The following is a 27216-nucleotide window of genomic DNA, read 5'->3' on the forward strand; positions in this document are numbered from 1 at the left end:
TAGTCTAGCCAACAACAGAAATACAAATCCCCAGATGATTCTGGTATCAAAATACACTTTAATTCCAAAGTCTTCAACATTCAAAATCAATAATTAGTTATATAAAAAACAAACAGTAACATTCACCCAGATAAATAATTCCCTTTCCAAAAAGGCTAGTCCCAACCAAGATTATACAAAACAAGGCTAGTCTACAAGATGCATTTAAAACGCAACTTCAAATACATATTCTAAAGAGGCACTTGTTCAATTTCGATATACATCTTACATGCACAACATGTCATTGAAGAAATCAAGAATTGATTCAAAAGCACTTCGTGGTGATATATTAGGATTGTTATAACCACCATTTTCAGTAACAACTTCAAGGATCCAGGGGGATGGGTGATCATATCAATAATAACAGCTAAAGTCTCGCCCTTATCTTACGAGGAAAAATAAAGCAGTATTTAGAACACTCAATCCAGGATAAAACGTCCTGCCTACCTCAGCAGACAGATTCCGTCATAGAAATAGAATTCTAGAACTCGTAATTCCATGGATTCTGTACAGTAGGAGGACTTCCAGTTCTGGAATGTTCCTGTATTCCACATTCCTTCTTGTGTGTGTAGATCCCCGGTTCCGGTATTAGAACGCAGGCTTGCTCATGTATTCTTCCATGGTCTGGAGAGGAGAGATGGACAAATTCATTGTGTGATCTCCATATCAACAAGCCTTGTTTTAATGTCATGAATATTCCGTCACACCTACATAACATCTTTGTATGTAGCTCACATCCATTAAGACATAAGCATGGAACGTTTACACACGGCACTATGCTACTAATAGAATCACAATCATTAGCCTCTAACCTTTGTCCAAATTCAAGGCCATCCAAGCTCCAGTTCATAATCACTGTTGTCAATCTCAGCCTAAAGCAATGATGATGAAGGTGATGAAGATTCAAATGAGTGATGATGCAACTGTTCAGATAGCATGCAATAGAGACTAGGATCAAAATGTTAGTTGTATTTACTAAGCAAGCAGATAGTGAAACTAGGGATGAGCGCGAGTACTCGATTCAAGGTTTGTATTTGTTTGCTAATAGTCAAATAAAAGTACTCAACACTTACAATGCAACTATTTAGCAGGTGGAATTTATAAGTGCTGACAAAATGTCAAATTCTAAGATGAACTTATTGTTTGTGGACTATGTCAAGTGCAGTAAAATGATGTTACATTTCCTTTTCAGTTGTATCAGAACAACCAGTAATTGGAACGACCAATAGCATACCACAAACTTCTTCCCCATTTCACAATAACATGCAGAGTACGAGTTTTCAAATGCCCATCCCTAAGTAAAACCAAAAAGGGCCATGCAGTGTCGCTTAGTGCCTATAGCGCCACAGAAAGGCTGGATGGATAGTACAGAGAGTAGACAGCTCCTGCCAAAGCAGACATACAGCAACGAGAGAGCGAGAATAATTTAAATTGGTTCAGTCTTATTACAGAGAGACCGACAGAGAGACAGAATGAGGATAATAGATCCATAAGTAAACCAGTTAATATGGGTCATGTAGGGAAGCCTATTAGCTATGAGATAGGAGCAGAGAGCTCATCAGGAGTCAGTCAACAGCACTGCACATTCAACCCACGAGACATTAACACCATTTCAACAGTCCACTTTCATCTGGTTTTTACTAAGGAATTATGGGGTAAAATGGGTACTTTTCAGTACCTACTTTAAAGAATTCATTAAAATTGGTAACTACTTGTTACTAAATGGTGCATTACATCCTAAATAAACATTAGGTTAATTATTATGCAACTATAATAATTGTATCAGGCAAATCATATGTAAAAAAACAGGTCAATATCAGACCGTAAGATAAAACATTTACAATGTTGCTTCTATACACTGATCTAACTTTAGTTTTTGCAATTCTCCCCCAAATAGTCTCAGTTAAGATTGGAAGCGGAAAACACTGATCCTAGATCTGTGTCATGGGCAACATCTACCTTGAGTGTGGTCTCACACTCACCTCCTGTAGCATGTCTGAGGCCTCGATGGAGCGGGATACGACCTGTTTGGACGTCTCCTGTACCTCTCCCCCCAACAGAAACTCATCCAGGATGAAGTAAGCCTTTTCAAAGTTAAAGATTATGTCCAGCTCACATACCTTGGGAGAGGAAGAGAAAATGACCCAAGGTTCAAGAAGTAGAGTCCAGTCTAGCACAAATCAGTTTACGGTGTTAAATACATACTATGCAGGCAGTGCAGTTTGTTGAAAAAGACAAAAGAGGAGGAAATTGGAGGGGGAGAGAGAGATCAACACAAATGGAGCGCTGTGTGAGAGAATCATACGTTGCCAAAGTACTTGTCCAGCAGCTCCACATAGCGATGCAGCACCTCCAGGGCTAGCAGCTCATTCTCCTCAGCATCCAGACCACAGCAGAAATACAGACTGGCATACCTATCGTACCGAGAGAGAGAAAGCGGTAGAGACAGAGAGAGAGGAATAACAGAGTAATACAGCAATACAGTTCGAGTTCAGATGATTGAAAATGAAGATGAAGAAGCCACTTTAGTCGTTTGATAAGCAACCTTAGGAGAGGAGAGCACACCGCTTGCTATTCATCTCCCCTCCCCCTCCCTCCCGTACACTCCCCTTCTCACTTCTTGTAGACGATCTTCAGGTCTTTCCAGTGCAGGAAGTTGCAGGAGCGTGGTTTCCGTCCCAACACCATGGTGGTCATGTCCCTGACGATCTTCTTCTTCTCTCGCTCAGGGATGGGCGTGAACCACTTCTGGAGGCGGAGCTTGCCTTGGCGACTGAAGAGCAGCAGGAAATGCATCTACAGGACAAGATGCACCAGAAGGTTAGTAATATAACAATAACGTATGCCCTTTAGCAGACGCTTTTATCCAAAGCGACCTAGTCATGCTTGCATACATTTTACGTATCGTGGCCGAGGGAATCGAACCCACAATCCTGGCATTGCAAGCATCATGCTATACCAACTGAGCCATACAGGACCGCAGTGAGAGCACATAGAGAGAGGAGAAAGAAATATAGGCCAGGAAGGATGCTGGGTTCCAATATTTTGAGAATGCATCCTTCTGTCCTTCCTTCAAGTAAACACTGACTTAACATGGTCAGATAGTCAAGTGAAAGTAAGGATTCCACAATTCAGCAATAACAGCATGCAGTACACCAACCCTGTCATGTCAGATAGTGGTTATCAATGAGTAGGGCCAGACTGAATGTGTGTTTATTTCAAAGAATATGTATAAAAGTAATCTGCGTATTCAACTGAAAATCAGACACACAGCGAGTCACTGAATGACTCAAGTTGTATACAAGGTCCCCTGTATTAACTCGCTCTTCCCTGGAGCCCCATCAGCACCATGGATAGACCTTTGGTAGGGCTGCCCCCCATTCTTCAATTCTATTGATACTTTCTTACTGCTCCTGTAGCCAAATTATTTGTTATATCATGGGCCTTTAATTTTCTGCAAAAATACAGTCATCACACATTGTAGGCTAAGCAAGCTAAAAGCAAAGATAAAAGGGAATTAGTGAAGTATCTTTGCTAGAAATACTAAAGGGGTGTGCTATATCATCTGATCACCTCTCTAATGTAGGCTAGATGAATCAGCTAATTAGCTAGGATATTCAGTCAAATATCCTAGCTAATATCCTGTCCCTGACCGGGAGACAACACATGCTAGCAATCCAAAGTAACCTACTACTAGCAGTATTAATTTCAAACTCACAGCTCGGTGCCGGTGGACAGCTCGTGCATGCGACAAAGACGAGTGCAGCAACGCACTGCCTCACTCGCGGTGGCTAAAGGACTTTTTCCAAGATTCATGAGTTTGAGAAATTCTCTAGTTTGATAGGCAATTTGTTGCATTTAAAGCTACAAGTGAGAAGAGACCAAAAATAAAATAAGATCAGTAAAACTTTTTTTTTTAAACGCCAATTAAAAGGCAATTTTTTACAAAGGAGGGCAAAAGGGCCCCCGAGGACTCTATTTGAGGCAGTCCAGTAAAGATGTTCATTTACTAACCTAACAAGACAAAGGGAAGTAAAATTGAAAAAGGCAGAAAGGGAGGAATAAAAAGGTACCTCAACCTGAGATGAAAGAAAAGGAGAGGGGGGAGGTAAGCAGTGCTAGAGGCGTCACTACAGACCCTAGTTCGATCCCGGGCTGTATCACAACCGGCCATGATCGGGAGCATGCGCAGGCGTTGTAGGGAGGTCATACAGGCACGTGGAGGCCACACACACTACTGAGCCTCATTTTGACTTGTTTTAAGGACATTACATCAAAGTTGGATCAGCCTGTAGTGTGGTTTTCCACTTTAATTTTGAGTGTGACTCCAAATCCAGACCTCCATGGGTTGATAAATTGGATTTCAATTGATTATTTTTGTGTGATTTTGTTGTCAGCACATTCAACTATGTAAAGGAAAAAGTATTTAATAAGATTATTTCATTCATTGAGATCTGTGTTATTTTAGTGTTCCCTTTATTTTTTTGAGCAGTATATACACACACATACATACACATACATATATATATATATATATATAGCTGAAATGTCCTGTCTTTATTAGCTGAAGCCATGGTCGCATATAACACCTGTTACCAACGTTTGAAACCCAACCAACGTCGTAAAATACACTTACTATAAAACGTTAACCAAACGTTGATGACACCTATGACAAATGTTTACAAAACGTAATCTGTCCCCTACACTTTAACCAAAACCGAACGTATATCTGAATACATTCAGAATGTTTAGACAACCAATCCAACACCTAAAAAAACCGTTGATAAAACCTATTTTTGCTACCTGGGTGACGCCCAAGGCGCAGGTAACCTTTATAGGCAAATACACCTGAACCAACTTTCAACTGTCACCATGGCTGCAGAGTCACCAGCCAAGCGACGAAACCTGTTCCGCAGAGGAGTGCAGTTCGAGGAAATACAACTTACTTCCGACTGTCGCTTCAGCAGAAATACTGTACCCATTCAAAACACACCTAACATTTAGAAATAAACTATGCAATTGTGTCAAGATAATTATAGTGTATAGAGAGGGCAAACGATTAATGGCAAATACCAATCCGGTATACAGTTTAAACTGACTCAGACACAATCACCTTGTGGTAGCGACAGGTGCAGTCCAGTGACTGTCGGAATATTCTGACTCGTCACTAAATTAGAACAACGCGTCGTGTACCTGAAAACGAACTCACCATTTTGAGGCTAGTTTGAGTCAAATTCCAGTCGTTAATGATAACTAAAAGTTAGTAAAATAATGTGACCCTCGCACAGCGGGTCAGACAACTTGAAGAGCGCATAGCTGTCGTCGTTCCACTGTGGACGCTGTCTTCGACCTGAGAAAAGAAAACTAGAAAAACTCCTCTCTCCTGAACGTTCCCTGCAGGAACAGACCTGTGGAGGCCACGTCACCAATTATCTGCCTCTGGATTGGTTGTCAGCGTTACACCTGTTCGGAAGATATACAGCACCTTTGATAATATCTGTGGTGACTACTGTACTAGGCTTGTAGCCTACGGATACAAAATGTGCTAAATTAAAAGTGTTAAAATTACATTGCCAGTGTGGCTACTGAGGTTAGTATGCAGTTTAGCTTTTTTTGTTTTAGTACTGATCTATGTGCAGAGCAGACGTAGGCCTATCCCTTTTACAAAAGTAGAGAAAATAATCAACGAACGATTGTGTCATCTGACAAAGTGTTTTATAGGCTGGTGCAGTTGCTGTTCTCAGAAAAGACTAGAGAGGGCAACACTAAACTCTGAAATGAACTAGTAGGCACACGTGACGCTTGTCTGTCACAGTCCATGCTACAGTGGGCTTGGTAAACCGGTCACAACTCAACAGGCTTCGGAGGAGAGAGCACTTGATCATGAAAAGCAATGTCTTTCTATCGCAATATCGTCTGGTTTCTCAAAGGAATTCACGAATACACAAGGTCAGTGAATTGCAAAACGACATAAATCTGTTGCATTTTGCTTTTTTTAGGGATATGAGAAAGTTGTTTTTTTGAAGGTGGACTTTTTTTTTGTGGGAATATGAGAAGGTAATTGGTAGAGACACTGTTTGCAAGTACCCATGTCTCAGAGTATTCTACGCGGCTCCTGGTTTATAATAACGATCAAATATTTGTCTATTTGATCATCATCTGCAATGATATTACTCTTACTGTTACAGTAGGCTATATGCAAATGTAGATCACTGTATGGCACTACCAGCCACACACACAACCCCTCTTTTCACTCGCATTACAATAGTCCCATTGACAGATGAAGTGTCTTGTCATTTGAGGTCCGCCTTCTCCTTCAGTCACCCCAACAGCTGATTAGTTTTAATAAGAGCTGACGGAAGAATCCTGACTTCAAACTTGCTCTTTGGGTTTTTATGTCATTGCAAAGAAAGGTATGTCTACTTCAACATACAATGTGATGGGATTGCTGCATTAGACAGATCGGTTCATTAATTGATTGATTGGTGTGTTGTGTTTCCTAACAGGAGTGGCTATGAGCAAGCAGCTAAACACTTTGTGGCCAAGGAGCTGGATGTGGCTGTGGTAGGAAGGTCCTTCATAATAACAGGAGCTAACAGTGGCATAGGGAAAGCCACTGCCATGGCTATAGCTAAGAAAGGTACGAAACCAGAGATCGGTCAGGAAGGCAACTCCACCACCCTTGCACTGTGTAATGCTGTCATACAGAAGAATCAGGATTCTGTTTTACCAACATCCCCTCTTTGGTTTGCCAGGTGGTACAGTCCACATGTTATGCAGGAACAAGGAGAGAGCTGAGAAGGCCAAAGAAGATATTGTCAGGGAGACAGGAAACACAGTAAGCTTGACGTGTGTGTGTGTGTGTGTGTGTGTGTGTGTGTGTGTGTGTGTGTGTGTGTGTGTGTGTGTGTGTGCGCGCGCGCATCAGTGGCATGTCCAAAACATTTTAAATGGGGTGGCCAAGGTGGGGCACAGACCCAGTTTCGGGGGGCGATAACATTTTGAACCTTAATTGATGCAAGGTAGATTTAAAAAAATACAATTATGATTGTCCAACACATTAAATTAGGGCCCCTGAGTGGCGCAGCGGTCTAAGGCACTGCATTTTAGTGCTAGAGGCGTCACTAGACAGCCTGGTTCGAATCCAGGCTGTATCACAACCGGCCGTGATTGGGAGTCCCATAAGGCAGCGCACAACTGGCCCAGCGTCGTCCGGGTTCGGCCGATGTAGGCCGTCATTGTAAATAAGAATTTGTCCTCTAAGACAGAGGGGTGCTGTTTCGTTCGCTCGGATGCTTTCTCCAATGAGATTGAGTTTTGCTGTCGGTGCACGTCTTGGGTCAAAATTATTAATATATTCAGAGACGACCTATCAGATCTCAGAATTTCTGGTGTGGCCACTAGAGTGTCTAATCAGATTTCAGGGGGGGGGGGGGAGTGCCCCTGTGACAACAATTTTGGACCCCCTTGTGGCCCCCCTAAATGTGGAGTATGAGAATTTTTACATACATTTTTGCTATCGGTCTTTTTTTACATCCGTTATTAGACAGTGGCAACGTGGAACACTAATGATTATGAACATGGTCTTTTGCCTGATAATGCCTGCTATGCAGTGAAGAAAACGATATGACAACAATGTCTAATGTAACTGGCCCCTCTAACAGTACAACTGGCCCCAGCTTGGCCCCCCCCCAGTTGAAATGGTCTAGAACCGCCACTGTGCATGTGTGTGCATGCACATGTGTGTTTGTGTCAAACTCAGCTATATACAGTATAATGAACAACATCTGGCCATACTGCAAAGGTTCATTGTATTACTTTTCACTCCAGGAAGTATACGTTCACCATCTGGATATGTCCGAGACACACAAGGTGTGGGAGTTTGCTGAATCCTTTAAGATGCAATACCCCTCCCTCAATGTGTTGGTAGGCACCAGACTTTTTCTCTCCCTCTTCCACTTTTTTATAGCTTTTTGCTAAACTCCATTATGGAGCATTGAGTGTGTTGTGAATATTAATTAAGGAGTTATTGAGTGGGTTATGCTGTTTCTCTGTGTTGGTTCAGATTAATAATGCTGGGTGTATGGTGAACAAGAGAGAGGTGAACGATGATGGTCTGGAGAAGAACTTTGCCACCAACACACTGGGTAAGACTTACTGTCTATACAGAGTGATCAATGAGTTGTATAGGTATAATTCTCTTTTTTTTCCTCCTCTCCTCCCTTCCATTTAGGAGTGTATCTTCTCACCCAGAGCCTCATTCCACTACTTCAGAAGAGCAGGGATCCGAGGGTGGTGGGTATATGCACACACGGATGGATACTCTAATTTACAACCAAACCAATGGTCTGGATATTGCGTGGGGATACGCCGTGGGAGTTTCTACAATAAAAAGAAATATCTGTCAATATTGGCCAATATCCTGCAACATTGTCTCTTTTGTCCATTCTGGCATAGCCATTTAGTGACGACCACCCTCTCACCCCGTTCCCACCCCGTCCTCCCAGATAACAGTAACATCAGGGGGCATGCTGGTCCAGAAACTCCAACCTGATGACCTCCAGTCTGCAAAAGGTTCCTTTGACGGCACCATGGTCTACGCCCAGAATAAGGTAGGAGAGGAGAACAGGGTTCCAATGATGGTAGGGCACAGGAGGTTGATGCGACCTTAATTGGGGAGGACAGACTCGTGGTAATGGCTGGAGCGGAATTAGTGGAATGGTATCAAACATATGGTTTCCATGTCTTTGATGCCATTCCATTTGCTCCGTTTCAGCCATTATGATGAGCCATCCTCCCCTCGGCAGCCTCCACTGTGGTAGGATACCTTGCCTGGGGTTGCATGGCAGTGTAATGTTGTACAGCACACGTTAAGATTGTATTGCATGTATGTGTTAGATACCTGTGTGATATGATCGCTTTAGTGAGTGTCAGTGTGCTGCTCTACCAACTGTTTGGCTCAGTAAGTAAAGAATGGCTCTTGCAACGCCAGGATTGTGGATAAGTTTCCCGGGGCCACCCATATGAAAAATGTACACATGCATGACTGTAAATCGCTTTGGATAAAAGCGTCTGCTTAATAACACATTATATTGTTGTCCCCTGTAGAGACAGCAGGTGGTGCTGACAGAACAATGGGCCAAACACCACCCAACCATCCACTTCTCCGTCATGCATCCTGGATGGGCCGACACACCAGGTACCATGGGGAGGCATGGGATAGATACATAGACCACGGGGAGACAGGGGGATAGACAGACCAGGTACCATGGGGAGGTCAGGGGGATAGATACAGATAGTAATCACACACAAAATGTGTACAGACACATTGAATCATGTACGTATATTAGGGTAGACACTGACTGAAGATACTTTTATACAGATTGAGTAATGTGCTGTAAATTGTAAACATAAGATGGTTAGTTATTTGGTGCAGTCAGATGACATCTCTCCCCCCAGCGGTTTCTGCATCTATGCCTCAGTTCCACCAGATGATGGGGGACAGGCTGCGTAGTGCAGAGCAGGGAGCTGACACTGTGGTGTGGCTGGCACTGACCCGTGCTGCTGGCAAAACACGCAGCGGAAAGTTCTTTCAAGGTGGGCACCAGTGCGTCTTAGTACCAGTGGGGCAGGGATTCCCTAAAATGTTTCATTAAATTGACTTGCGTTTACTTCATTTAATCAACTAGGGCTGAGCAGAAAATGCCAATGCATTCCCTGCAGCAGTCAGTGCACACTAACACTTACTGCCAACACTAATGGGCTGGGTGTGATTTTTCTCAGATCGGCGGGTGGTCCCGGCCCACCTGCCCCTGGCCTGGACCCACAGTTCCCCCGAGGAGGTCCGGTCCTTTATGACCCAGCTGGAGATCTTGGCCCAGGCTGCAAAGCAGCCTCGCACCGACACACAACCCAGTTTTGACCCAACTTATTGAAAGGTCTTGTGACCCACCAGCACCATAATAGTATATATATCCAGTCTCAAGCTGCACCCCCAATGTAACCAAACAACCACTTTGATAAACTTTCTCACCTAACCAATTCTAATTGATTCAGCTCTTAGGAATCCTAACTTCCACTTGTCGTGCATTGATGTCAATGGACATCGACCCTGGGTGAAAAGTACTATTTATAGTTTAAAGGTTCAGTATGTGACCATAGACCTTGAGGTAGGTAGCTCATTCTGACGCTACAGTTTGAAAGTTATAAATTATAGTATTCCTGGTTTCTCATTTGACTCTTAAGTATCCCTAACCTGTCCTCAATGTCTTTCGTTGGTAATAAAGAACTTGGACTTGAACCCAGATTATGGATCTGTCTGAATCTTTCAGGACAACACACTTAAGAATTCAACGATTTTGTAGCTAGCCTGAAGGACCAGGATAAAATTACCATGTTTCAAAGTGGGTAATAAAGCCTCAATATTCAATATTTTTTTTATTTTATTTTTGTAGCAATCCACATTTGCCGTTTTTGTTTTTAATATTTCATTCTCATTTTTACACAGTATTGAAAACAAAAATAATGTGGTGCATTCACATCTTTCCCAAGGGATTCTTTAAGGTTGATCTCTACAAGGGTAAAACAGTGAAAAGCCTGAAGCTGGAATCCATACATGTTGAAGTTCTCACAGGGAGTAAGAAGAGTAGTGGGCCTGATTTTTAAAATCTACAAGGCTTCATGGATTTTGTTTGTACTTTTTTTGCCATTTACTTTTATTTTTAGTAAAGGGAGGAGTCAGCTTCCCAGCATTTCTTTTAAAAGGAACTTCCCAGTCCATGCGAACAACAGTCCAAAAAACACCCCTCCATCTCTCATCCACAATGCTCCTCTCCTCCACTTATGCAACGTAGGTGTAAACTTTACGGTCCTCGGGTGTCCGTGCCAAGTATTCTCTCTCTATAAGTCCTTCAATGCGCTTCTTAATGACCACGGGGCTGGGGAGGAACCGGGCCCGCAGCTGCTGGGTTACCTTGGGAGAGAGGAAGTACAATAGCACTATTAGACACTACACTATCATTTCTCTGGTTTAAAAGATTGTGCTGAAATGTCCTGTACAATCACACTTCTGAGGAATTAGAAATCATAACATGATTAGTTGGTACTCGTGTTCAAAAGAATCGCCTCAAAGTACTTACTGAAATACTCCAGGATGCAAATTCCACATTCATAAAAATGAGCTGAGAAACTAAATCTAATATTCAACCAAATTGCCTCAAATCCAGATTTTAATAAAAAAAATGTCTCTTCCACACCTGGCTCAGAGTCAAGAGAAGCTAAAGGCAGAGTTCTCTGCAGACCCTGCGGGGCGGTTTCCCCAAAACAGATGAGGCTTAATCCGGGACTAAACATTTTAATGTATATTCTCCATTGAGCTAGTTTTTTAGCCCAGGAAGTTAAGAGCACACCCACCTTTGCTACCAAAATGTTAAGGCCTTTGTTCTTAGTTTAACATTTGTGTTGCTGTTCATGTCTATGTTTTGTGAGGACCCCAGGAAGAATAGCTGCTGCTTATTCAGCTAATGTGGATCAAAATAATAATCCACGCCCACCACCGCTACAAAGACTTCCAAGCCACACCCACCTCTGCTACCAGGACGTTGTGCTGCATCTTCTTCCTGGACTTCATGATGCGGACGATGGCTGCTTCAATTTCGTGCTTCCTGTCGTCGTCTACCTTCTGCCGCGTCTCTTTTCTCTCAGGGTCAGACTCCCCCTGCTTAGCAGCGACTGGAGGGAGGAAAAGACAAATGTTCAGTATAGGTCATCAGGGCAAAGTCAAAGGTCAACATGCCCAGAGGTTAAATGAGGAATAGCTAAGAAGTTGACCCTAACTGCAGACACAACAGCCTTTCACTCCCCAAACCAGAGTGGGAGACCAATGTGATACGGCCGGGTAGTTTTCAGTTGAATAAATTAAATCTCATTAGAATAACAGACAGAATATAGATCAACATCTAAGGCCCAGACTACACACCTGTCTGTATTTTGACTCTGTGCAGCTTGGAGGTAAACTGATCGTTGACTGTAAACACGTGGCCGTTCTCGATCTCCTTGGACTTGGGCTCCTTGGTGAGGACGCGCTGGGTTGGCTTCCCACAGGCCAGTGACTGCAGTGCTCGCACCAGCTCCCTCTCTGGGATGTCCGTCTCCTGCTGGATCTCCTACAGTGGGGAAGGGAGGGAGCAGAAAAGAGAAAGGGGGAGGATGATAGAGAAGGATGAGAAATAAAAGGGAAGCAGAGAGTGGAGTAAAACAATATATGGGAGAAGAGGATTGCATTTATCTGTGAACACTTCCATGTGATTGAGACTGACAAGCCTATAAAGGTGTCTGGCTCTTACCTCGAAGGTGGACCTTTCTCTGTTGTTGAAGAGCATGAGGATGGTCATCTGGAAAGTAGAGACCTGCAGTATGTGTTTCCTGGTGTTCGAGCCTGTCACCTGTGCTCCTCCCACTCCTACCTCCGAACCATCCTCCTGAAGCGGTAGGCAGGTAGAAAGGGAAGAGAGACGAAGAGAAAGTGAAACAGGATAATAAAAGTTGAGAATTGCCATTGTACAGTTTAGGAAAGCTAGCCCCTCCATTTGTGGCAGGCAGGGCCCTTTACCTTCTTGATGAGACCGTGAAAGGTGGCGTTGAGGTCTGCTGAGCCCATGTGGTGCTGGAGTGTCAACTGTCTGCCGCTGTGTTTGGCCAAGTAGAACCTGCAGGGGGAGGTAAATAACTGGTTACAAACTATACTTTTCATCAACCAAGGAATTGGTTTATCTAGTAGTTGCATTAAAGAGGTGCATGTAATGCAATTTATTGTATTGTTGTAATTGAAGGTGAAAAACAGCAAAAAGAGAATGAATCATACCTTCTAAAGACCTCAAAGGCATGTCTGGGGGAGGGGGGGATGGTGCACTTGGGCGTGGCAGACTGCGTGGGCCAATAGCCAGTGGTGAGTACTCTTACGGTAAGGTCGACACCCCCTAGAGACACCTGTAGGAAACAGCAGACACGTTCACAAAATGACAAAGAAAACCAAGACACAAAAGGAGTCCAGGGTTGCATTTATTAAACATAAACAGGAGAAGATCAGATGCGTTTTATATCAATGTCAGTCTCGCTGATGACTTAGAGGAATTGTATGCATCATATCTTAAACCTGTGAACTGCAAGGTGTGTTTTTGAGTGATGCCTGTGTACTACCAGGTGTGAGTGTTTAGAAATGTGTGCGATCAGGTGTGTGTTGTGAGCGGAGAGGTATAGTAGTGCAACACCGTCTTACCCCCGTGGACTGTAAGTGTTGTCTGAACTCGTCCATGGTGGTGTTGGAGATGCTCATGTCTCTGAACATCCCTTCCAGTTTAGAGGTGAACTGACAGCCACACTCAGTCTACACAGAGAAGAGACAACACAGCGTAGTAAGTCATACTGGTTCAGGGATGGGATCAGCACAATACGGACAGTCAGGTCAAACAGCTACAAGTTCATTTTAACGCTAAGATAGAAGATTTAAGAACATCCTAAACTCCTGATTAATAATAAAAAGTAACAATGTAACTTTTTATTATTAATTAAGGGGGGGCTGAACACCGATTCAACGTTTTTCTGCTGCTCATTAAGAAAAATTTGATTAGGGTCTTGGGGGTGTGGTTCGATGTGGGTGTGTTAGGTTTGCATAGCGTACCCTGGCAGTTACTGGTGTTTGTCCCTCTTGAGACACCGTAGCAACAACATAGCCACGATCACTTCCTCAAAATAGTCAGAATTGATCTAAGATAAATCAAGAAATCTGTAATAAATTGACGTTTTTGCAGATGTCTTAGTCAAGCAATTTTACATCTAGCTAAGGTGTTTGGTGCAGAAATTCAAGTTAAAAAATGTGCATGGGGAAAAACTAGTCAGTGTACTGAGTATCATCATCAGTCTCAACTTCATCATCAGCAAGCTGTCAAACTCGTAAATAAAAGCACAAGCTACATGCTGTTTGTCAGTGCCCAAAATCACTAGCTAGCTAAGTTCCATCTCTGGGTTTGTCAATGAAGCTAGCTAGTAGTAGCTAGCAGGAACATTGAGCAGGCAGGCCACAGACGAATCAGCGATGTGTGCGCTTTGGTGTTGTGTAGTTCTTCATAACTTTCTCACTATCTATTACCAGAGTGTGTGTGTCTGACAGTGTTTCGTAGCGAATCATGTTGTTACAAAACAAGTCGAGGCGGGACAAAAGATGCTCACGAATGGGTTTAGAATGTTGGAATATGTGCGCATTGTCTCAATTCAAATTTTCCCGAAACAGTGGCTGACCCTTAGTTACACAAATCTAACACTCAGTTTTTGAATATGCTGACTTTATGACCAAAATGATCCTACTTACCCTTTTTAGTCAATTTTGGCACTGGAATAAATGTTTGACTAATATTGGATGCCACAAAGTAGTTGTTTTTTTGCATTCAGTTGCTCTTTAAAAATCGAATTCATGAATACAAAATTCATTGGATAAAAAAATGTCAATGTAATTGACAGCAGACTTGACTCGCCCTCTCCTCACCTTCAGCTTAGAGATCATGTTCTTCTCAGAGTCGTCGGAGACACTCTTGTTGGTGAGCAGCCTCCGGGCCAGGTGCTGTTTGTAGTACCTCTCAAACACATCCTTCTCCTGCATGAACCGGAAAAGCACCATGGCCTTGTCCAGGATTGACTCCACCTCCTGCTCTGTCAGCTGGAGATCATGTCAAAAGACAGAGAGGGTTGGGATACGCGTTTGAATAGTTTGAAAATGGCATATTTCTTTTCCCTTTTTCAGAAAGTACAAAAGCATGTTTTTATGTTATTGATACAAAAAGAATGTGTGTTAAGGCAGCAACAGATGCAGTTCATAATACCTAAATAGTGCACCGTGTGGTTCTGGCCAGAGCCAGTGCACCGTGTGGAGAATAGAGTACCACATGAGATTATCCCATTGAAGTGTAGTGACGTAAAATTTAGAAGATTGAACACTACAGTGACGTACCCCTTTGACTCCCTTTTTGAGCTTGTCGTCGATGAAGAGGGAGAGGTACTCGGGGGAGCGGGAGTTTAGGTTGAGGAAGTACTCAAAGTCTCCGGCGATGGTCTGCTTGAAGAGCCGGTCGTTGTTGAACGACTCCAGGAGGAAGCGGTCAAACCGCGTCTTCAGGTCCAACAGGCCCTAGAGGGGGAATCAAATACAACTTTATTTAAAAGAAATCACAGCACACTTTACAATAACATAAACACAGATACTATTAGGCCCAGCGTACCTGGATGTAGTCGACAGGGTTCTTGCCCTCTCCCTCCTCTGACACCAGAGCCTTGCCCTGCTCCCTCAGGTAGGAGCTCATACACTCACACATAGTCTTCAGGCCGTTAGGCACACGGCTAAACAGCTTGTACATGCAGCCCAGGTCTGGAAAAGTAGAGTGTGAGGGAAAGGAGGAACGAATAGATGGGTTATGAAGGAACTTCATAAATATACATATCTACACTCAAAATTGCAATGATACATTACATTGTTTAAGCACTGTCAAATACGCACCGTCTGTCTGTCTCTGGCTTTGCCACGGTTACAGCGTTCCTTTGCCAGGTGAGCTTGCAGAGCTCAAGAGAAGCATTTGAAGCAAATTAAACTGAACCTGTAAATGCCCGAGTGATTGAGAACTTATTCATCTCCAACTGATTTATTAAGAGTGTTTGAGAGAGTCAACGCGTGTCAGACCATGTTCAACATGAACCACTATCTTTTTAAATATGCTGGAAACCAGACAGGCTGATAAACCACTAAGACTGGCAAAAGCAACAAACCCACTTCACTGAATGAGTAGGTGTCCAAACTTGACTGGTACTGTATATTAAAAAAAATATTTGCTGAAACATTGAATTTGGCATTAGTGCTATTAGCCCATAGAAATGAATTGAATAACAGATTCACTACTAGGAACAATCAAACTAAAACATCAAAAGAAAGTTTGTTCTGACGTGTCGGTCCTATATCTGAGACAAGAAAGATCAGGAAACTATGATTTATGTATTTATACCCTTATTTTAGGCACTAAACTATCTCCATATATACTTCCATTAATTACTGGGGATCTTCAGACAAGTCTTGTGAGCGTCCTAGAGCAACCGGCATGCACGCGTTCATGAGACTCACCTTTCCACAGAGGGGTCATTATTTTGTAGGCCAAACTGTTGGGACGCTTTAGACGTTTCCATGAGAAGACAGATTTTTCGGGATGTCTCATGGTCTGACAAACACCGCTCTAGCTCTGCTAGTATTAGGTTAATTAGATTTCCAGGGCAGTGAAAATGTTCTAATGTCATAGAGCCGTGTTACATTTAGCCCCACTCTCCCCTATGCACTCAGAGAATTGCAGAGCCGTAACGTGCTTAAATCATGCCGGTTTAAAATAGTGCAGATTCCCCTCTTTTTATCAAATGCCATTAAAACTGCAGTTTTCCCACAATGTCAGAACGCATGTTTCCCTCCCTATGGCGCTCGCAACTTGAATGCGCCTTGAGGAATATTTCTCACAAAGAACAAACAAGCCAACCAGGTAAATAGATTAACTATTCTACTATGGGGGTTCCAGTTTACATTTTGGCCACTAGATGGCAGCAGTGTATGCGCAACGCTTTAGACTGATCCAATGAACCATTGCATTTCTGTTGAAACAGTTGTGTCAAGTCTGTCCAAATGTGCCTAATTGGTTTATTGATACATTTTCAAATTCATAACAGTGCACTCTCAAACAATAGCATGGTATTCTTTCGCTGTAATAGCTACTGTAAATTGGACAGTGCAGTTAGATTAACACGAATTTATGCTTTCTGCCCATACATTTCTTTATGTCCTGAGAAATTCTCTTGCTACTAACAACCTCACGCTAAACTCTCGACTCCCAACTTTAAAAACAAACAGAATTTGGTGCCTAAGGAGCACCAGAAAGATGTCATTTTTAAATATAGTTTAGGCTTACATTAGGCCTATATGAATCCTAACTTTAAAGCACATCTCATGAGTAGCAGACCCGTTTCCTTTCTTACTGTGCCAATCAAATTTGCCTAGACCTACTGTCAAGCTAGCAGCTTTTTTAGCTAGCTATATAACATGACTGAGCATTGTTGTTGGTTATCAAACCAATAATTAGCGACCCGGGATTAGTTTAAAACGGCCCGAGACGTGTTTTGTGAAATTAAATAAAAATCAGAGAGAAATCACGCAGGAAGATAAAAGGAATAATATGGTTCATATATATTTTCTTCCGGTTTGAAATGTTTTCTTTGCTGTAAAGCTGCACGCACGCCCGTCACAAAGCTGTGCTCCATGTTCCTCTCGGTCACTCAGAGGCTGCATGACAGCAAATTTGCAATTGCAAAGCCTACGCAGACTGCCTGTGCTCTTGTTTATACCAGGCGATGACTTTGCACGCTCTGCGCACTGCTCCAATATATAACATTTACAAATATAACATCAGGGTCTTCAGCCATTACGGCTGAATTCGATTTTTTTTCAAACTGATGTAGGAATGGATGCGCAGGAAGAGCGGACTGAGAGAAGCAGGTGAGTGATGGTTGGAAGGGGATGCAGCTGGTGGATTACAGCTGCTACAAGTGAGATGCGCATGAAAGTGAAGTGGACATAAATTTGACTGGCACATACAAGAGACTAGTTGCTAAAATGTTTGTATCATGACGTTTTGGTACCGTGATACCGTGCAACACTATTGGATAACATGCTTGACTCAATCTTATTAAGATCACCCTCAGCCCAGGGTCCAAATTCACAAAGTCTCAGAGTAGGAATGTTGATATAGGATAACTTTTCCCTTTCAGATCATAATGAATTTGATAATATGGACAGGAGAAACTGGTTCTAGATCAGCAGTCCTCCATTGAGACGCTTTTTGAAAATGGGCCCAGGTCTCCAGAAATAATTCACACAGTCCTCATTAGTTAGGATTATAACGCAATTCAGTTTTAATCCATCTTAATCTGATGCCTGTAAAACAAGCATGTTTACCTTCAGTCTTGCCGTTCTTGAGCATGTGGACCAGGCCCGAGTTCTCCATCTCCACGATGGTCTTCATGTGTTTGGAGATGAGCTCCCGCTCCACCACCTTGACAATGGGCTCCTCTGTGGATTTATCCAGGCAGTGCAGCACCCGCTCTATCTCCTCGTTGATCCTGGCCTCCACCTTTTTGATGTACACACTGGCACTGTTCTCCGCTAGGAACTTCTGGCTCTCCATCTAAAGAGGGGATAGATTAGCAGAGCATGTTTGAGGATCATGATGTTGGGGTTATTCAGACACTCTTGCAGGACAGAAAGGAAGATGATAGAAGGTATGCAATCAGGGCAGGAAAATCTGTTTTTACTAGGGAACAGGGCAGTTCCTATATAAAATGGCAGATAAATGTCAGAAATGCAGGAAATCACATCCCCGGCTATCAAAATGACTAAGCCCGCAAAGAATGTAGTCCGTGTGAAAGGATGCATCATTAGGCCATCAAGATTTGCATGACCACAAACAAAGATATGTCACACCTACATGTTGGAAAAATCGCTATTTTGGGTTAGGAGAGTGCGAAGTGTCACTGACTTAATGAATCTTAACGTTTTGTCATAGCTTGGTTAAGTTTTTGTTTTAGCATCCATGACAACATCAAACAATCTCAGCAGATTTGTCCAATCACAATGACAATAACAACTAAACATTTTTTTTTAAGTGTTGCCCAACCTACCTGGAAGAATTCTGCAGACATTTCTAAGAAGGGGGCCTCAAAGTCTTCCTCGTACACAGTCCTGCCCTCCAGGCCGAGAATCATCAGCATCTGACAGGCGTTCCTGATCGCTCCCCTGTACATGCGCACATTTTTTTTTTTTTTTAAAGCGATAACGCTCGACTCAACTACATGAGTAAAAACCATCTGTAAAGCCCTTTGTGACAAATACATTTCATTTAATAAGGTTTGAGTTTTATGATTCCTTACACAACCACATTGATTCTTCAAAAGAGATCACATTGACTCAACTACAAAGTAAAAACCACATGCCAGAGCGGTCATGGTGTGGGTTTTCATGTATTAGGCTCGGCTGCGTATCTCCCAAGTTTAGAGCATACAAACAAGGTCAGTGCTCTATGAATAGGTTATGCTACTGCCCTTATGATAGGCTTACATACAAAACAGTCAAAGAAAAATATGGAGTGGTTTTAGAGCTTAAACCTTACATCACACAGCCAGCCATTGTCACCCAGCACATGACCTTCATACACCAGCCTCACCAAATAGCCACTACCTGATAAACAGTAGCAGGACTTGCATTCACAATGCATTGAGTAGGATCAGCCCCCTCCCCCCGACATACTCAACATGATCTGTAAGGAAAAACTGATCCTAGATCAGCACTCATACTCTGACAATTTGTGAATAGAGGGCCAGGTCTTTTTGTTAGACAGACCCTAGAATAGTCCGTACCTATCAACCACCTCTCCCTTCCTCTCACGTGCGATCATGTCCAGCAGGGTCTGGCGGAGGTGGTCTCGGATGCAGCCGTAGCGCACCACCTGGTCCCTGAAGATGATCAGGCCCAGGTTGTAGACATTCTCCACGTTGTTCTGCTGCACGTAAACCCGGTCCTGGAGTGGAGTAGAACACGGAGATAAGTTAGAATGGAACACATTTTACTATTTCATTGTCCTCCAAGGAGAAAGTTATTTGCAGTTAGCAAGAGCTTACTTTACGCAAATTAAAAAGTTCAGGCAGGGGTAAGGGGGAAGAGATGAAGGAATCAGAAGAATGTCTTGTTTTCTGCTTTGAAAAGCCATATATGATACTGGATAGGCAGGTCAGCTTGGTCACACTAACCAATGCAAATCTATACTCTGTCCGTAACACATGAGAGAAATGGAAGAAATATGCCTGAAACCTCAGTTCTGAGTGAGAGGAAGAGAAACAAAACAATCCCCTTAGAGAACTCTGCAGTCTCAAATGCAGCTGTGTCATTGGTTGTATTGAGTCATGTCCCCCCCCACCTTCAAGGCGCGTGCGCTCTCACAGTAAAAACACACCCTCGCACAACCACTCACACGGCCTTACTGCTAAATCAAGCAGAGTTCTCAAAATGGATAGATAAAACAATAGTAGCTCTTTGTTCTGCCCAGGGCAAACAGCTACTAGAAGGCTGAGCCTGCCCAGTGCCTGGCCACCGACCCGCCATGAGATGTAGAGGTGAGGGGAGTCTGCCAGGGTCATGCCATCATAAGAGGAAACTACTATTTACACTTCAAGGAAATACTCTAGGCAGCTTTCTAGAGAAGCAATAGTACTGATTAGGCCCATCTGAGGTTTTAAACATCTTCAGAATCATTCAGGACTAGAATTCAGGAATTCTGCAGATTCATTCAAATCATGCATATTTTCCAGCATATCCCCGCTATACAGACCGTGGTTTTGCTTCTTGGCAGGGTTGCTAGGGCACACCAATTCAGTCTCACAACAAAATGGTTGTTCTTTAATGGTTAAATAACCATACGATAAGACAGAAAGCAGGCCACCTACCATGTACATGAGGATGTCTCGGATCATGACCATTGCCGTCTGGTGATCATTCCAAGCTTGATTTAATGTCTGCAGGAAGTTATTGTTTAATGAGTTGAGGACATCTTCTCGTACCTGTGGAAAGACATAAGTATTGATAATGACAGAAGCTATATCATTGCTGAGACTATGTTGAAGTTCCCTCTAGACACTGATCTAAAGTCTGTTTAATTTACTTCCACCAGATGCCTTTCATGAAGATCTTCAATTGTGTTCTCGTACGTTTTCTCACTTGAAAACCATTCAAAATAATGAGAACTTGATAAGCTACAAGGCGGAGGTCACTTTCATAGCGTATTATGGGAAATGCTTTCGATAAGATAAATACAGTAGTGCATTGTGGGAAGCGTAGTCCTTTACTTTGTTGACGAGGTGCTCGGTGACGACCTCACGCAGGCCTGTGTAGAGCTTCTCGCCGTGTTTGTGCAGCACCATTGTGTAGGCGTTCCTGTAGAGCTCCTCGAAGCTCAGCCCGCTGTTGTTCTTCCTCTGGATCTCCTGGATGGCATTCTTCAGAAGGTCCCAGATGTTGTTGACATACTTCTCATCCATTGTCATCTAGGAGAGAGATGGCAGTAGGACACAATGGCGAAGAGAAAATTATAACAGAAAAGTTAAACCCTTTTCACATGTGTCCGTTCATTCTTACAAACTGTTGTTTCCTCGTGCTGCAAATCTGCACAGATGAGATATTTGTCAATTGTTTCATAAAAAGGTGTTGAAGGTTGAAAATAACAAATCACCCACAAGATGGACCTGCGCTTAAAACTTGACTGAGCAACAATAACAGGGAAAAAACAAAACAGCCCATTTTGACTTCACAGTGACTTAATTGTGGCAGTTGGAGCAAACCTTGTCTGAACACATTTAAAACAAACAATGCCATTCGCCTACAATTAGGGATGTCTGTGTTGCTCATTGGTAGAGAAAGTGGAAGAAATTAAAGGTTGATGCAATAGAACATCAAGTGACTAGGCTAATTGCGGTCAAAACATTAGTATTAGGCATTTTGTGTAGGTTGTGGCGGTACAACAGAAGTTAGATACAAAGCGCTTGATGTAAGCCTTGGCATTTTTTTGATTTGGAAATGATCAATAGCAGAATGTACACAGCGGGAAGTTAAATATCTGCATTAGCCTACATGAAAATGATAATAAGCGATGATATTAATGCAGAAATGGTCCATCACTACAACAAACCAGTTGAGTTGTTATGCTAGCCTGCCCATATAAACACGTCATTAATTCAGGAGAGAATGTGGTTGGGAAAAGTGTCATGTCATTTAATAGTTAGGTAGGTGCAGAAGAACTCCAGCAACAACCATACAACTAAAGGCTAGCGCTGGAAGTTGTAACTTTGACTTCATTGTTTGTCTACCAAGAGATGGCTTTTCAACTCACACTTTGACACATGAGGAGTAATTGGGGGGGGGGGGGGGGGGGGGGCAAAAAGAGAGAGATCAAAGTTTAAAAAGAAAGAGGGCCTATCCATCAAGTCTCTCCTCCACACCGAGAGCCTCCCCTTCAGAAAGTAACTATATATAGTCCATCCCATTATTTTGGGGCAAACAACTGAACAGGATGCTCCAACAAGTGCCAAGGGGAAAAACTGCCTAAATAGTAAAACAGTTTTTCACAGAAGCTTCTCCCTACTTCTAAACTAGGCCTAATCCTCATGCTGAGTTATTATTCTCAGTGGGGCTGTGGCAGGTTAGTCTGGCTGAAACCTATCTCTGCAAGTCCTCTGGACTTCAGAGTCTGTAATGGCTCTTTGATGTTGTGGTCGAGTGTGGTCACAGCTTTCCCTGCGCTTTAAGTCACGTGGCTCGCGTCAGCCAGGCTAGCTGCAGGTATGCAGGCAGGCAAAAACTGCATATCGCATACCCTGGCTACATGTCCAGGTACACACAGACAGTGTGTGATCACTAAGGTTGCAAAATTCCAGGAACTTTCAATAAATTCCCTGGTTGCATTGTTCCAGATTTCCTGCTTATTCCGGGAATCCTCCAACCAGGATTTCCAGAAAACCAGGAAATTTATTGAAAGTTCTGCAACCCTGGTGGTCACAGATGCCGCCGTTATTCCTGCAGCATTCAAGCTGTCAGAATGTAACACTGTGTGTGTGAAGGAGCGAGATAAGAGACAGAGAGCATAATTCAGGGACTGAGATGGAATACACTTCTGGCTAAGCCCAGGGCCCTGACTGCAATGTCATTCCTTCACATATGCTGCCAAATTCTGGCATCCAACAATGTGAGGCTCCTCTCACCACATAAAGACTACTACAGCATATAGCTCTCCATGTTTACCTAGTTCTGCAACATAGCAGGCCTATTTTTAAATATCTAGAAATAGTCACATCTCCAAAAAACACCAAATAAACTTTGACAAATGGGCAAAGGGAAAATACTATTTGATCACCAAATAAAAGTACTCAGTAAGAGAGAACCAAACTCCACTCCGTAAGCAACGTTGTGTAATGCATGTCTTGATCAACAAAATCTGTTGACAAAAATAACCAAACCACTAAGTAATGTTAGCTAACATTAGTAGTTAGCTGTGCTCCTCAATTAGCTAACTTTAACTGTTTCAAAGTAGGCCAAGATAATGAATTGGTTCTGACAGACAACAGATTAGTGGCAGCTAGCTAGCTAGCTAGCTAGCTAGCAAGTCAAGTTATATACTTTACATTTCTGCAGCTGACTAAACTCAACGATTTCCGATGGAGTTGAGTGGTGATTAGTGTGTGCGGACAGCAGTGGCAACGTCAAGTTTTTACACAGGATTTTATGTGACGTCGGAGCTCCAGCCCGCCCACACTAGTCACCGCTCAACTCCATCATCCATCGTGGAATTGAGTCGGCTACCCTTTCTGGTACCTTTAGTATTTTCGGCTGGGTAGTTAGCTAGCTGCACAGGGAACAGTCAAGATAGGGAACAGTCAAGATTTGCGCATGGGTGTCCTAGAAGTCTATCATTTTTTAAAGAAGGGGTATTTGTAAAATCCTGTTAGACATCTATAATCCATAACTCCTTGTCCATCCAGGCTGTATAATGTGCGGATATCTGTAAAGAAACTGTCTGAGACAAACTTTTCTCCAAACCTATAACTTCTGATCTTATGCGTAGCCTACCACTGTCTACCCCAGCCAAGTTATTGATGCCGGTTTGGAGAGAAGTTTGACTCAGAAGCTTTCTTTAGTTATCCACACATTATACAATTTGGATGGGTGGACAAGCAGTTACGGATTATAGATATGCCTTCAGTAACAGTATTTTCGGAAGCAAGTACCCCTCTAAAGCATTTTGCCAGTTATTTTCCAGGCTCTAATTGAAGTCATCTAGGACACCCATGCGCGAATGCTCTAAATCCTCTATAGACCCAGTCGGTATTAGATAGAACGTTGCGGCCCCTCCCACCTGTGGGGAAAACAACCTGTGGTTACCCCATTGGCTCACAGCAAATACTTTGCCTTTTTCAAACATAATAAAACATTTTGTCTGCTTGTTTTAGTCAATTACAAAACTACATTTAAGCAACGTACATGTCCAAAGATTACTTTCAGCATGTAATATTGTGGCGCAGCCCCTTTTTATGACGCTGCTAGCAGCCACGAGTGAGTGCTAGCTAGCCAAGCACTACAACACAGACTTTACAACTACTACTGGTGAGTGGAGTTACAAACAGACTATACTAAACAAGTTAAATGTCTTACCTGTGATTAAAATGTTTTCCCACACACACAGCTACGTGTAGCCTACTTCTACACCGATTTACGACATCTCCCATTTCGAATAGCTTAAAGCCACAGGACTCTTCTCGCAGGCTCCATGTCCCTACGTGGGAGCATTGCGAACCATAGGTCTTGATTTTTGACCTGGTTATATGTACATTGAACAACACAGCAGCTTTTCTGCATGTTTTGTTATTTTGTATTTTTTTTTTTTTTTTTAAATCTACAACTCGGTTGGCTCTTTTACACTGGGGGTCAAGGGAACTCATTGTGTGAGAGGAAGAGGAATATTTGTATGGAGGTCAATGCGAGTGTCATTTGCATTGTAATGGTTAGGTCGTTACGAATGCACTGATATGTGGACGCACGTGGCATTTCAACTTAGGAAAAAACTACTTTAGTCCAGTGGACCCACCAATATATCTTGTCAATATAATAGATCATATTTGCCATGTTCAAGACAACTCGGAAATGTCCGACTTATAAAATCGTTGTAGAAAGATGAGGCCCGAGTTTCACACTTGGATAGTACGTTAATTTTAACTCGGAGTTCCGAGTTTACAACATGTCATGAATGCACCATATCTATCCTCGCAAGCTGGCTAACTAGCTTAACAACTAACGTTAGCTATCTAACGTTGGTCAGGCTGAATGATAATCAAAACAACCTTCGCTAGCTACATTTCAAGTGACATTTCTCGAGTTAGCTAGTTACTAAGACTGGCGAACTTGGTAGGCTAGCTATGTAGCAAAGTTAAGGTTAACCTGGCAACTTGTTTGCTAGGTACCGTTAGTTGACATACTGTAGGTTAGTTAGCCAGCTAGCCATGTAGGAGGCCAGTTAGTTACGTTAATCTGAGAACTAGTTAAGTTAGCTAGCTGGCTGACAGGTTTGTCAGCAACACTGCAAGTTAACTAACGTACACTAGTAGCTAGTTAGTGTATATTTTCCAGTTTGCACAAATAGCTAACATAACCCGATCGACTCAATGATTATCAGGCTAGCTAGCAAGCCAACGAGCGATTATTAATCAACGAAATAGGACGTTTGGCTAGTTGTTAGCTGACAGTGAAACGTATTTGCTCAGTTAGTCTGGCCTATCTTTAGCATCAAACAGCTAGCAAGTGACATCCCCGGTACTCGCGTCTCAGCGTTCCCGGCCAGTAACGTTACTTACAGGAAAGGCTCTTATCCTCATCTTGGTGTCTTTCTTGACGCCGCCTTTGAGGTTGGACATGATTAGTTAGTACGTCCGTCGTCTAAGTTAACATGAAATACTATTTTAGGCTGCAACAGGGAGGCCTTCAAATGCAAAGTGGTAAAGATCTCCCTCGACCTTCCCCTTGGGTTTGGGTCCGTCTCTCTGCGCTGTTGTTGTCACTCTTCTCTCAAATTTTGCCTAGCTTCTCTTGCAGTGATGGCGGACAACAATCTTCTACTGCGCAGTGTTAACGGCGCACCGAAATCACGCGAGATTAACTGTCGAAAAAATTAATTCACTAAAAGATACAGAACGTTCATCCTCCTCATTCAACAAGTTGGAACTATGTATAATTATAAATTGGCACTATGTCCAATTATAAATAAGTCCAATTATAAACTGGGTGGGTCGAGCCCTGAATGCTGATTGGCTGACAGCCGTGGTACATCAGACTATTTACATTTTAGTCATTTAGCAGACGCTCTTATCCAGAGCGACTTACAGTGGTGGATGCATACATTTCATGCATTTTTTTGGTTTGTACTGGCCCCCCGTGGGAATCGAACCCACAACCCTGGCGTTGCAAACACCATGCTCTACCAACTGAGCCACAGGGAAGACCATATACCACGAGTATTGCAAAACATGCATTTTTACTGCTCTTTTTACTCCACTACATTCCTGAAGAAAATAATGTACTTTTTACATTTTCCCTGACACCCAAAAGTACTCGTTGCATTTCAAATGCTTAGCAGGACAGGAAAATGATCCAAGTCACACACATCAAGAGAACATCCTTGGTCATCCCTTCTGCCTCTTATCTGGCAGACTCACTAAACACAAATGCTTTGTTTGTAAATGATGTCTGAGTGTTGATAATAAAGATAATCGTGCCGTCTGATTTGCTTAATATAAGGAATGTGAAATGATTTATACTTTTACTTTTGATACTTGAGTATATCTTAGCAATTACATTTACTTTTGATACTTAAGCATATTTAAAACCAAACACTTTTAGACTTTTACTCAAGTAGTATTTTACGAGGTGACTTTCACTTTTCCTTGAGTAATTTTCTATTAAGGTATCTTTACTTTTACTCAAGGATGACAATTTGATACTTTTTCCACCACTGGCCAATATACCACGGCTAAGGGCTGTGTCCAGGCACTCCGCGTTGCATCATACATAAGAACAGCCCTTAGCCGTGGTATATTGGCCATATACCACACCCCCTTGGGCCTTATTGCTTAATTATAATAGGTTCTCACTGTAAAATATCAGATTTAACTAGTATTGACAATTTATGTTTAAATACAGTCTATGAAATTCATATCCTATTGCATTTCAGCAAATAGTCGAAATTGGGTTATTATTGATTGGTTTAATATTACAAAAATGTGCACATTTAAAAATCTAGCATTCTTCGCACTCACTTGCTACTTAATTACAATACCTTATTGAGTAGTCAGTGCCCATGCACTGTCTACTATGATGAGATGGCCAATAGGCTACAGTCTCAATCACATAACCGATCGCCTACTATTTTGTTGTGTTTAAGCAGGCTACCAGTGTGTATGTGACATGTACCATGCATATACCTACATACAACAAGACACTGTGCTAATGTAAACTGA

At 42.6% G+C, this 27216-nt stretch overlaps 3 protein-coding genes across 4 annotated transcripts; 1 reads left to right on the top strand and 2 right to left on the bottom strand.

The window, feature by feature from the left end:
* Window positions 1-38: 38 nt before the first annotated feature.
* LOC115169332 (AP-1 complex subunit sigma-3) lies at window positions 39-5393 on the bottom strand. Of its 2 annotated transcripts, XM_029724839.1 has the most exons (6): window positions 5249-5393; window positions 2657-2835; window positions 2345-2453; window positions 2022-2159; window positions 852-911; window positions 39-663 (listed from the first exon to the last, which is right to left on the bottom strand). In XM_029724839.1, exons 1-5 carry the CDS (start codon window positions 5249-5251, stop codon window positions 864-866), a joined length of 477 nt encoding a protein of 158 aa, XP_029580699.1. In that variant the 5' UTR covers window positions 5252-5393; the 3' UTR covers window positions 39-663; window positions 852-863. The 2 variants fall into 2 exon arrangements, with proteins under 2 accessions (XP_029580699.1, XP_029580700.1); XM_029724840.1 differs by lacking the exon at window positions 852-911.
* Window positions 5394-5441: 48 nt separating this feature from the next.
* On the top strand, window positions 5442-10345 carry LOC115169331 (dehydrogenase/reductase SDR family member 12). Its single transcript, XM_029724837.1, has 10 exons — window positions 5442-5988; window positions 6546-6679; window positions 6795-6877; window positions 7870-7965; window positions 8105-8186; window positions 8273-8334; window positions 8547-8651; window positions 9148-9238; window positions 9499-9636; window positions 9823-10345. The coding sequence occupies exons 1-10, from the start codon at window positions 5933-5935 to the stop codon at window positions 9972-9974; spliced, it is 999 nt and encodes a 332-aa protein (XP_029580697.1). The 5' UTR covers window positions 5442-5932; the 3' UTR covers window positions 9975-10345.
* Window positions 10346-10435: 90 nt separating this feature from the next.
* On the bottom strand, window positions 10436-25835 carry LOC115169330 (cullin-3-like). The gene is made up of 16 exons (XM_029724836.1): window positions 25558-25835; window positions 21007-21204; window positions 20608-20721; window positions 19525-19685; window positions 18790-18904; window positions 18068-18296; window positions 15309-15454; window positions 15041-15217; window positions 14579-14749; window positions 13316-13423; window positions 12902-13026; window positions 12650-12746; window positions 12384-12518; window positions 12017-12203; window positions 11624-11769; window positions 10436-11011 (listed from the first exon to the last, which is right to left on the bottom strand). Exons 1-16 carry the CDS (start codon window positions 25615-25617, stop codon window positions 10880-10882), a joined length of 2301 nt encoding a protein of 766 aa, XP_029580696.1. The 5' UTR covers window positions 25618-25835; the 3' UTR covers window positions 10436-10879.
* Window positions 25836-27216: the final 1381 nt, after the last annotated feature.

Source organism: Salmo trutta, chromosome 31 (genome assembly GCF_901001165.1).
Source record: "Salmo trutta chromosome 31, fSalTru1.1, whole genome shotgun sequence".
Lineage (NCBI taxonomy): Eukaryota > Metazoa > Chordata > Actinopteri > Salmoniformes > Salmonidae > Salmo > Salmo trutta.

Excerpts from the sequence above, each read along its gene's own strand:
- LOC115169332 (XM_029724839.1), bottom strand. Across the intron at positions 2,454-2,656 it reads CTGAAGATCGTCTACAAGAA|GTATGCCAGTCTGTATTTCT; the intron begins GTGAGAAGGGGA and ends TCGGTACGATAG. Across the intron at positions 2,160-2,344 it reads TGGACAAGTACTTTGGCAAC|GTATGTGAGCTGGACATAAT; the intron begins GTATGATTCTCT and ends TCCTCTCCCAAG.
- LOC115169331 (XM_029724837.1), top strand. The coding sequence starts at position 5,933 with ATGTCTTTCTATCGCAATATCGTCTGGTTTCTCAAAGGAATTCACGAA. Across the intron at positions 6,878-7,869 it reads TCAGGGAGACAGGAAACACA|GAAGTATACGTTCACCATCT; the intron begins GTAAGCTTGACG and ends TTTTCACTCCAG. Across the intron at positions 9,239-9,498 it reads TGGATGGGCCGACACACCAG|CGGTTTCTGCATCTATGCCT; the intron begins GTACCATGGGGA and ends CTCTCCCCCCAG.
- LOC115169330 (XM_029724836.1), bottom strand. The coding sequence starts at position 25,617 with ATGTCCAACCTCAAAGGCGGCGTCAAGAAAGACACCAAGATGAGGATA. Across the intron at positions 18,905-19,524 it reads AAGGGAGAGGTGGTTGATAG|GGGAGCGATCAGGAACGCCT; the intron begins GTACGGACTATT and ends GCGCATGTACAG. Across the intron at positions 15,218-15,308 it reads ACCCTGTCGACTACATCCAG|GGCCTGTTGGACCTGAAGAC; the intron begins GTACGCTGGGCC and ends TTCCCCCTCTAG.